Source organism: Centruroides vittatus, unplaced genomic scaffold (assembly GCF_030686945.1).
Source record: "Centruroides vittatus isolate TY-2023 unplaced genomic scaffold, ASM3068694v2 contig_630, whole genome shotgun sequence".
Taxonomy (NCBI): domain Eukaryota; kingdom Metazoa; phylum Arthropoda; class Arachnida; order Scorpiones; family Buthidae; genus Centruroides; species Centruroides vittatus.
In genome coordinates, this window is record NW_027122387.1 from 485,061 (window position 1) to 497,309 (window position 12,249).

The window sequence follows — 12,249 nt, forward strand, 5'->3', positions numbered from 1 at the left end:
CTCTCGTTTAATGTAATAATCGTGACAAGAACGTGTTTTTTTTATATATATAGAATAACAACTAGGGTGTATCCGAAGTAGTGTAGCGTATAATGAGATGTATTGTCGCCGAATAAGTTTGTACACCCTCAATGTATCACCAAAAAGTCACACACAAACGTATATACACCCACTTATCTATAAACAAACACACGCATACACACAAATACATATAATCTATTTATTAAACCAACTACTGCCTAATTAACGAGATAGATCTATATAAACAACAATTTGACGTATCATTACAATGTACATAGATTTATAGAGAGTTTAAGCATCTATCAAACAATTTATATAATTATAATCGTTCGTGGAAATCGTTAAAATTCTTTATGAGAAATTTATAGTAGGCATTTGTTTGTTTCTCCCAATAGAAAAATTCCGAAGAGAGAATTAAAAAAAAAAAAAGAAAATAAAAAAGAAAAGAAAGAAAAGCGAGTTTTAGCAGAAATATCTCATCCTATATCGACTTCACTATCCCTTCTCGGCAAAAATAGGATAGTCCAGTTTGGGTTCCGCTTCATAACAGACATGCTGGCTGCTTCTCTATTGATTTCAGCTTAGGTTTTCTCGATGTTAACGTTAAAATACGTAACCATTCGCGAAAAATGAGAAGAGAATACAATTCTAAAACGTTTATTAAGAAGTTTAAAAGGACATTGAGGTGAGTTAAACGTTTAAATTCTATTAGATAAACCGCATTTAATACATATCCGAAGCGAACAAAGAGAAATGCGTTTGTGCAATTTTGGCACTTATTTTCCGTAAATTGTCCCCCGAATCGATTTTTCTTTATTTATTTTTTTTTTACTTCGATTAAAATCTAAACTTTATTAATCTCCTACGTTTTTAATGCCTTCTTTATATCGATTTAATTAATATTTGTATCATTAACTGCGATTTAATGCTTAATTGAATGCGATTAAAAAATTGTTAAGCTTGCCGATGCTTTTCCGTTCTTTAGTTTTTGGATGCAGTTGCTATGACAACCGGATAATCTATCGATCCGAGTTCGGTGAGATTTTCACCATTTTATTACTGCAAAGATTAAACGATTATGTGATCCATGTTAAATTTATTACGATTAATAATAATAAATAATTTTATTAAAAAAAAACTTAATTAGCGAGTTATATCGTATGGAATTAAAAAATTTCGTTGTGGGGCCTAAAAATTGTTTATTAATAATTGTAAAATTCTTAACATTTTTTTATTGTAGTAATTAAGACTTTTTAAAAGATTTTTTTTACAATTAAAAATAAAAATGGCAATAAAACATCAGGTGGTTGCTAGGTTACAAAAAATAGTCACGTTTTATGCCAGAGGGTGTACAATCGTTAACTGTTAAAAAAAAAAAAGATTAAAATATAACAAAAATCATTTTAAAGGTTATTTTCTTTTTTTAATTTTCAGATTATGAAAAAGGTTATGTCAGATAAATATTAAGGAATATTAAAAAAAATGGTAAGAACTTTAATATATATAAGTATATAAGTTATTATTTTGTAAACCAGATGGCAGTAGAAAAATAATAAAAAAAAAATATATATATATAAATTTTATTTGATACAATGTATATACATTTATATACATTTAATTATATATTTAAAAGTTAAAAAGGATATTAATAAATTATAAACGATATCGTTACTGCAAAATTGAAAGGGATGTGACGTAATGTAAACATCACTTCTTTCGTTGCAGGATGTCAGATTAACTCTTGAATGCTACAGATTGAATTTTAACATAAACAAAAAAATGGAGCCGATGCTTCACGTGTCTAAATTTTATTATTGTATAACTAGTCAAATCCCATAACCTCTGACATCATAATGAAATATGATACTACTTCTTACACAACTGTAACATCATACTCACAATTCAGTATCATTGTGCTGAATCTAAATATCTGTATGTAAGAATGATTGATTCTACGTAGCGTTACACACACCGAACATTGGTTACGATAATGAAAAAATGGATTTTTTTTGCGTGATTCATTGCCTGCGTCCAAACGTATAATGGTCTCGTTTATAAAATCGACTTTTTGTCGAATAACGTCGAGACCGTGTTTGTCTCTCGAATGCGAAGAGAAAGACGATAACCCGTCGAAAATTCTAGCTCGGTTACGCGTTTCGGAAATGCCCGAACGAACGGCTTTCCAGTTTCTCGACTATCGAGGCTAGATCAATTTTACGGAAGGCTTATTTCTTTAAAAATGTCCATGCTACGATAAGCTTCTCGTCTAGTCTTGGTATAAACTTGCGAGCACTATGTTGGCCTTTCTTTATTACCAGACTTATTATACCTTGCTCGACACGAGATCGGCCTTAGAAAATCACTTAAGGTCCGAAATGCATTCTCTTTGGAAATAAAGTGATTTTTTAAGGCCGATCTTGTGTCGAGTGACAGTGTCGGTCTAGTAATAAAGAAAGGCCAACATAGTGCTCGCAAGTTTATAAAAATGCTTAATGCATTTTAACTTCTATATATATATATAGACCATACAAGAACAAATCTGCTAGTAAACGTAATTAAAAAGTGAATTATTTGGATGTCTGTTGTTGTAACTCTAGATGTACGGTACTGTTTTGAAAAGTGTTGTTATACTAATGTGACATATAAAAACTTTTAATTCATTGCAGTTTTTGCACGAGTATACTTCACTTAAGTTTTTGTGTGTTACCGATACGTACATTGTAAATACATTTACCATACATTATCATACTTCATTTGTATTAATAATTTTGCCATTTTAACGCTACAAAAACAAAAGGAATTATCAAATACGATCGCCGCATTCGCTTAAGTAAAACGGTCGGAGATTATTAAATTTGTAGATCCGTATTTTTGTTTTTTGTACGATGTCCGCTTCTCTCGTCGAGCAGATTATAATATTCAAAATTACTAATAACAACCGAAGATATTACGTTATCAATCAACTTTTCTGACATTTATTGCATTGTGTATGAATTGATGAGAGAGAAATGAATAAAATATTAGCATTTAATCATATTTAAATTTTAAGACATAAATTTTCAAGTGATTACTTAGTTTTCTTGTATTGTAATTTGCTAAATTACATACCAAGAAAAAAGATTATTTTGTCATTTAATAACAATATATGCATAATTAATGAAAAGTATTTAATTGAAGGAACCGATGATTGATACCGAAGCTTCTCCGGAAGAACTAAAGAAAGCGTTAGAATGGGAATTAAGTTTAAGTAACAGTGATTTGAGAAGCCACGCCTGGTATCACGGGACCATTCCTCGTCAAAGAGCGGAAGAGCTAATGTCGAACGACGGCGATTTTCTGATCAGAGACTGTATATCCCATCCCGGCGACTACGTACTGACGTGTAAATGGAAAAATTCGTCGCTACATTTCGTTATTAATAAGGTAAATATCTGGAGAACTTGTATTATAATATTTATTAAGTTTTCTTGAAAACAACTTGAGAGATAGTGAAAGATATCTAACTTCACTCTGAAATTTCCTTTGATTATGAAATGTGGAAAGATAAAAAAAACTTAGCATAAGGTTGCCATTGAGAACAAATCACACAGGAACACTTTTAATGGAAAAAGGTTGGTTTATTGATAGGAAAGGACTTCCTTTCCTATCAATAAACCAAGTGTTCCAGTTGATTTGTTCTCAATGGCAACCTTATGCTAAGAAAATACATGTAGTAAAGAGAACAGCAAGCAACCGGGATATAAAAAATCTTGTCAAATGTGTCACACAATATGAAACTACCGAAGTGCTCGTAACTTCGGCTGTAATTAGTGGCGAGAAATCGAACTTTTTAATGATGCTGGGGCACAGGTGCTCCCAGGGTAGATTTCAGGGTTAAATTATTATTATTATTATTGAATATTAAGCTATATAGTGTAGAATTCAGTCTACTTATCTATAAATATCTACTATCTGTAGATATTTTGTAAACAGTTTTGGTCCAAATTTTAAGCTTTGCACTTCAGTCATATTCAGTCAATTCTAGTAGACTTTGATTAGTGTATTACTGATTCCCTATTACAAAGTATTTTTAGACCGATAGAAATAACTGAATTCTTTTTTTTTTTCGTTAATTTTTCTTTAGTCATTGTATAAATGCATAATAAAATGATTAAATATAAATACCAAAACTTTAAATTACAATTTGAAATCATTGTTAACGATATTGAATAATTAATCTAATTTGCTCTATTGCTAACAATGTATTTAATTTAAATCTTCTTTAAATTTAACATATTATTCATTAATTAACTTTTTATAATGATTTAGTTGATAAATAATTGTTTAATGATCATATAATTATTTAAAAAAAAAGCTTTTTCATTATGAATTTGTATTTTAATAATATCACGTAAATTACATCTTACAAGATATTTGGAATTACTTTGATGTTTTGTTAAACGACTGTTAAAAATTTACAATCGGTATGACTTAGTTATTTTATTTAATATGAACACAAGCTAAACAAATATTCTCTTTCCGTCAGAATGGGTCATTATAACAAGATTCCTCTGTGTGTCGAATGCCTTTTTCTCTATAAACGGTCCGAAAAGCTTTCCCTCTTTAAGCATTTCACATTCACTAAAATTCACACTCACCAGAGTGGATAATAGCAAGAAATTAGTAATATTGAAAAAAATCAATGTATAAAAGAGTTAAATAAATGGAATGTGTGGAAGTTGAAGAGGACAGTCAAATATGTACATCCAGTTGTGTCAAAAAACTTGCAAACTTGGCCCTGTTTATTTATATTGTCTCTTAAAATATATATATATATATACCAGTATCTGTCTTTTCGCATTTATTCACATTCACTAAAACTCACAGAGGAGGAAAGCTTTTCAGACCAGTTATAGAAGAAAGGTGTTCAATCATCATTACTGAAAAAGCAATGCAAAAATTTATATCATCAATTCTAATTCTAAAGATCATCATTGGGATAAATTTGCAGAAAATGGTATGCTCTGGAGCATTATTCATTTTTTCAAATTTAATTATGAAATTAAGTTTAAACGTTCAGAATTTTATTCTGGAGAAACATCATTTTAAATGGAGAAATTGTATCAATACTTCAAAGTTAACGAATGAAAATCCATTTATCATATTGTTACGATAATATATTATCATAATTTTTGGTTAAAGTGTGATAGTTATAAAGAGAAGAAAATTATAAATCTCTACGGAGACAATAGCAAATGTATTGAATGCGGTAAATTGAACGAAAGTCTCTGTCACTTTCAGATTGAGATTGCATTTAAAGTTGTTTCAGAATTAGTATTTAGAAAAGTACTTAAGTGAAGCCGACAAAAGCAAATTTTTCCCTACAAAAAAACAATCTCCTTCTCTCTTGCTCTCTCGTGGTTATTTTTTCTTGGTAAAATTTTAGCATATACTTAAGGTTTTTCTAAGGACGAAAAGACCATTCATAAAGAATGTAATGTAGTAACACAACATAACACTATCGTGGTGCCACTCTTAGTCGGATTGTTAATTTATCGTACGGACGTTGATGTAAATAGTAATTTTCCTTTCTAAAATGATAACTTAGATATCATCGATAATATTTTTTCTCTTGGCATCCGTATTCGAGATGCGGAAAAAACTGCAGCATCGACATTCGAGAACCACTCGTTTGCAAGCAGTGATTTGGCCAAATATATGTACATAAAGATGACGGGTATCCCATAAATTTGTCAGTATTAAAGCAATTATATTTCACTTATTTTGTTTATAATAAAATACTGAATATTTTAGTGAGAGAAAATGTTTTTATATAATTAGGTAGGTTTGTTGACAATACTACCACTGAAATTAATGTGTACTTTTGCACTAAATCAGACACGCGATAATTATGAATCGGAAATTCGTTACGTAGCTAATTCGTCCGTCACTAAATCTAAAAGATTCATAAATAATCTCTCGTGATTTTACGATCTGAATGTAATTAGAAGTTATATAATATAAATATTAATTATGATGTGTAATTGCTATATTGAAGATATACAAGTAATGATTTATGATATTCATATAGTAGCTATTACTACAGCCATTATTATTATATATTAATCTCAATGTTAAATACTAAAGCTATTTGAATAATTGATTTTTGGTAGATATATTACATCGATTTTAAGAGTTTTATTACTCATTCATTGATTAATGCAAAATTCTGAGTAATAAAATTTAAAAACGAGAACGTGTGGGCTTTAGGTTTTCGGTCCAAAGGCAGAACTTATAAATTTTAATATAACGAATGTATTAAATCTTATTTTCTAAATTTTATCGTCTGCAAAAAACTTTGAGTCGATAAAAAAAATGCATTTCAGAATTACAAACTGAACTGAATAATACAAATGTATTTATTTGCATTGTTTAAAAAACAATTTAAGATAAATATTTCGGTTGTTTTTCGCTACAAGAGCCAATTAGGTTAAAGTGTGCCGGGAGTTTGTCTATTTATTTTTCTTTACCAACAAATAAATGAAAATACATAATTTTAATCTGTTCACTTTATCTTGTTTGTCATTAATCAGCCTTAACAACAACTTTATGTATATGTAATCATATAAAAAGCAGATTATGTAAATTACAATGTATACTTTTATTTTTTATACTACACTCAAACCTGTTTTTGTGCGACTTTTTTATTTATATGATTTGTTTCGTGCGATTTTTTTTTTTGTACGGTATATGAATTTCAATCAAATTGGTATACCACACAAAACAAATTGCACAAAAACAGTTTAAGTGTATTATAAATACTTTAATGGCATATTGAGGCCCACCAGTAGCCGAGCGGTTCTGTCACTAAACACTGGTAGTTTGGTCGCGGGTTCGCACCACATTGGATGGGCTGGCCACGTGGAGTTTTCCAGGTTTTCTCCTCGTTTGTAACACTTGAATAGGGGCCAGTTTCCCTTAAAAGACCTCCCAGAAGGCACTTCCCCTCGCGTAACATTGCGCCCCAGAGAAGGCAACAAGAAACCACTCTGGCTGTAACTTTCCCTAGAAACACCTCGGCATATTTACTAACTACTTACTAATCTACGCCGGGTGTTGCCGACGTCAGGAATCCGATAAGGCGTACACAGAAGAAGAAGTGGCATATTCAAATTATATTAACTAGTAATTTGACTTAATTTATCTCCATATTTTCATTATTAGAATATTTATATTATAATAATAATCAAGAATTTGATTACCAGCTTCTGTCTCTAAGTTCAGACCTGTTCAAGATGGTTTGTTTCGAAAATAAAACTGTCGAAATATCTTTTATTGCGTTAAACAAAATAAATATATTTTCCGTTAATTGGAAAAAAAATTACGTAAATACAAACCGTCCCAAATGAATCTTAAATCGATAATATACTCTTACGTTATTAATTAATCAAATGAAAGAAAAAAAATTGCCCGATTCATTACTTGTTTATCATCAAGTTCAAAAAACAAATTGCAAGGTCACATCTATTTATTCTTGGTTAGAATATCCGAAGGTTCACAAAATTATAATTAGATAAACTCTAGGGTCAAAGATCATATCAGCGTTTAGAAACAATCAGATTTTGTTGCTTTTTTTTTACAATTAAAAGTAATATGTTTGTTAATTAGTCATAAATCTATAATCTTAATTCTTAACAGTCAAATGACACAATAAATATTTACGAATTACGATTCAATAACACGATAAATATTGTGTCATTGGATGAATATTTTAAATAGCGTATGTTTCTATAATGCACTTTATTGATGAGCGACTTAGGATTTTTAATATATATTTTAAAAATTAAGTATAACAATATTCATTTAATCAGTAAATATTGTGTATTTAATTTTAAAATTTTTACTAAACACAATGCTTTAAACTGATAATTTGCTCTTTGTTGATTTTTTTCCCAAAAACTTTTGTTTTTTTTTATAAATTCTAAAATATTAAAACCAAGTCTCGAAGAAAATCGCGTAATACCTTAAACGTAATAGACAAAATATCAACAATTATTATATTATGAACTTCCGCCAATTTGACAAAGTATATTCTGGTTCGGCAATTATAATTATAAATATATACAGAACTTTAGTGAATTGTGTATATATTTATTTTTCCCACCTTCAATTACAATAAAATCATCACTGCATATCAATAATCTACATTTATTTAAGTTTACCTAATAATTGTGTGATTATAATTGAAATTCTTAATAGAAGAACACAATGCTAAAAGAAAGAAAAATAATTCAGGTTATCAAAGTAATTTTTGCAATATAACAGAAGATCAATATTACAATTAATTTCCAAATAGTAATGGAATTTGACATAATTCGCTATCTTACTGTGTATCTAGGTGGAGAGTTACAATGCACGGCAATTAAACATCTCGGTCGGCGACTATCACAATATTCTCTTTAACTTATTAAACAGTACCGAACACTGAAATCATTATTATGGTTTTAGAACACAGCTGAAATCAATTTTTAAATGAAACTTTAAAGGTGTGTTATATTACAATCTAAACTTCATAAAAAGGTAATCTTACTTGACTTATGATGATAATTAAGTTGAAAAAATAAAAAAATTCTTAGACAGTGGTGACTATTACTGGATTATCTTTGGATTTATTCTTTTACTTGTGAGCATGGCCAGTGAGAGTCTTTTTGGTGTGGTGGAGTTTAACAATATCACTAAATTAAACAGGAATATGACTGGATATAGGAGCAATAGTGTCAATTTACCATTCTGGAGACCTGGGAATAAATCCAGATGGGTCGAAAAACCCCGGGATTTTTCGGGAATCTGTTGTGGATATGTCGTCCTGTTCCTCGCACTGCCCGACTACCCCCGCGATGGGCTTTGAAAAAAAGGGAGGGCCTCTTATTGCCCTTGGGGAAGAAAGTGTAGAAAACAAAAACTGAGTTATAATGTTTACTCGTACATTCATGTTTATTTCAATTAAATGACATACATAAAGAATTATTCTCTTACACATTCTAGTCAATCATTTTCCCCTGACTGTTTTTCAAAGCAAGTCTTATCCTTGGCTTGCATAATGAAGAAATAGAATATGAAAAATGTCCCATTATCCAAAAAATAATAATATCATCCATGTATCTTTTGTATAGGATGATGTCTTGTATGAAGTTTGGAAGGGTCCTGCTTTCCAGTTGTCTTACAACTAATTCACATAGATCCCTGGATACCGGACTGCCCACGGAGACTCCTCTAATTTGCATGTATACGACCCCATCAAACTGTACATTCCGACTGTATTACACCAACAAATACTGGAGTTGACCCATCTAGTATGTTACAGTTCTGCGTTCCAATTTGATGGGGTCGTATACACAAACTAGAGGAGTCCCCGTGGGCAGTCTGGTATCCGGGAATCTATGTGAATTAGTTGTAAGACAACTGGAAAGCAGAACCCTAAAGTTTGAATTTTTTTATAGAGCAAAATTTTATCAAGAAAATATTATGTTTGCTGTGTTTTCATAATTTCTATAATAGTCTATCTTGATTTTCATATCAATAAATTATAAAAAATATTTTGCTAATTTTCAACGTTTGGAAATAGTTTTAAGCAAATTTATAATACATTTCTATTTGTAAAATTTTAATTATTAAACATTTTCCAATCAAATGCCATCCTTAATTCATTCAAAATTTATTTTTTAGGTCGTTTTCCAACCCTTTACAGTCTACGAGAAAGTACAGTATCAGTTTGAAGAAGACAGTTTTGATACGGTACCTGATCTAGTAACTTATTATGTAGGTAATAAGAGAGCGGTGTCGGCCGCTTCTGGAGCTATTATAAATTGTCCCGTAAATCGTACAATGCCACTGACATATTATGCTAGTAGATACGGATTGCAGTGTCAACTCCACTACGCTGCACTGGCTGCCGAAACGGATATCAGAGAAGCCGATCGAAGTCCGTGTTTGGCAAGAAGACATTCGCAACCCTGCGAGGACGGAAGTTTGTCGGCAGAATCTCATCCCGGCACCTTTAGCAAAACGGCCACTTCTTCCGTTGCGGGATTTGCAACTCTGCGGCCACATCATCAACCTGCCGGATGGAAAGGAATGGCAAGAATCGGTAGCGATCCTCAGCTTAGTCCCACCCAAGAGCGAGACGGTCCGCCACCCAAACCTAGTAGACTACCTAACCAACACGTATACACAGAACCCATTTATAAAGATGGCAATCCTCCGAGTAATGGCCATATGCCAAATATCAACATAACAGATATGTCGACTCCAAATTTAAATCCTCCGTCTTGTTACGACTTAAATAAATTTGCAACCACATTACTTCAAACAGAAAATAAACCTCTAGAATCATCTACACTGTTGCAGATTAGACGTCTGTTATTAGAAAATGGTCCGAGAATACTAGCAAATCACTTGACCAGAATTGATTTAGATATGTTGAAAAATAGCACGGATTTTGATTTCGGTTTAGGCGTGGTATCGGGACTCGAACTAATTACTTTGCCACAAGGGAAACAATTACGAATGGATCTGATGGAAAGGTAATAGCATTTATTAAAATACTTTAATAATTTAAAGATGTGTGTCTAAATACTTAATTTTATAGGAATCACTGTTTGAGATACTTTGTAGCAGTGACAATACTCACCTGTAGCAACGAAGAAGAACGAGCAAATCTGGTACATAAATGGATTCAAATAGCTATAGAAACAAAAACTGCACTAGGAAATTTATATGGGTTTACAGCCATCATGCAAGGTTTGGCTTTACAACAGGTAATATTAAAATAAATTTTTAATGGAATTTTAAATATATATAAATTTTTAATTCTATTCGATTTTATACTTTTATAGATAGATCGCTTGAGGTCGACGTGGCTAACGGTTCGTCAAAACTTCACCGAAAACGCATTCACTTACGAAACAAAATTACGACCTACGCTCAAGTCGATGCAAGAATGCTCCAATCCGCAAGCTCCCAACACTTGTATTCCATATCTGTTATCACTGATAACAATATTACAGCGGCATATAGAAGTAATAGAAAATAACGAATTAAATGCAGAACCGCAAGTGGAACCGAGCGGTAAAAAAACCGTCAACATTCTGTCTCTCGGGCTACAATGGGAACAGAGCGCTTCGGATTACGGACTTCAACTGCTCTTACTACATCTGGAGTTGGGACGAACCTTTGTACAACAATGCACGACGTACAGGAGGAACGGAGAAATAGTGTTGGATAACGTTAAGTTTGACAATTCCATTTTAGATATGTTCAAAACGGAATTCCATCTGAAGTTTTTATGGGGAAGTAAAGGTGCTAACGTTGCTGCAGCCGAAAGATATACTAAATTCGATCAGGTTCTGCAAGTTATGTCGGAAAGGTGCGAGAGCAGTTAATTAGCATATTTAATTAAATATCTAATTAAATCATTATCATAAGTATACAGATCAAGTTTTTGCTATCTACCTCACGAGTTGTTTTGTACATCATGTATAATATCTTTTTTTAGATTTGATTTATATATATATATATTAGCAGGACTGATTTTTTAAATAAGCACAATTTCACTTTAAGAAGTTTTTGTTTTAAATATTATATGAGTAGCCCTGAAATAATTTGTCAAATTTTGACAACCGTGGAAAATACATTCCATAACATACAAGTATTTTTATTTATTATATAAAGCAGTTAAAAACAAAAAATGCTTTTAAATTAATTATATCTAGTCACTTGTTTTTAATATAAAAGTTTATCACTAAGAATTATGTATAATAATAAAAATATCCAAGAAAGCAAAATGCAATTTATGCTAAGATTTTAAACTTAAGAGTATCTATCTACTTATTGATTATATATATAATTTTTTTTTATATACATTTTTATCTAAAATATATGTTTGTTTTTGTAATATTCAGTAAATAACTTTTAATTTATTTTGAATTAATCAAGTTATAATGTAAATTATGCTACCGTTTTCGAAATTTTGTCGTAGGCACAATTTTTGATTTATTTCAACATCTGACCAATGAAAATATCATATCGTGGATTGAATATTGTGATATTTCGATGCAAGTTATTCTCGATATTGTCGTTCGGCTACGACGATTAATGCAACAATTTATAAGAAATAGGAATTTTCTAACTTCTGCAAAATAAAACCCTTTACTTCTATAAATATTCTGTTTTATTCTAACTCTACTAATA

At 30.7% G+C, this 12,249-nt stretch overlaps 1 protein-coding gene across 1 annotated transcript; it reads left to right on the top strand.

Moving 5' to 3' along the window:
* The first annotated feature begins 536 nt into the window (after positions 1 to 536).
* LOC136979654 (SH2 domain-containing protein 3C) lies at positions 537 to 12,118 on the top strand. The gene is made up of 6 exons (XM_067275680.1): positions 537 to 706; positions 1,456 to 1,506; positions 3,199 to 3,444; positions 9,727 to 10,583; positions 10,649 to 10,817; positions 10,896 to 12,118. The coding sequence occupies exons 2-6, from the start codon at positions 1,504 to 1,506 to the stop codon at positions 11,439 to 11,441; spliced, it is 1,821 nt and encodes a 606-aa protein (XP_067131781.1). The 5' UTR covers positions 537 to 706; positions 1,456 to 1,503; the 3' UTR covers positions 11,442 to 12,118.
* Positions 12,119 to 12,249: the final 131 nt, after the last annotated feature.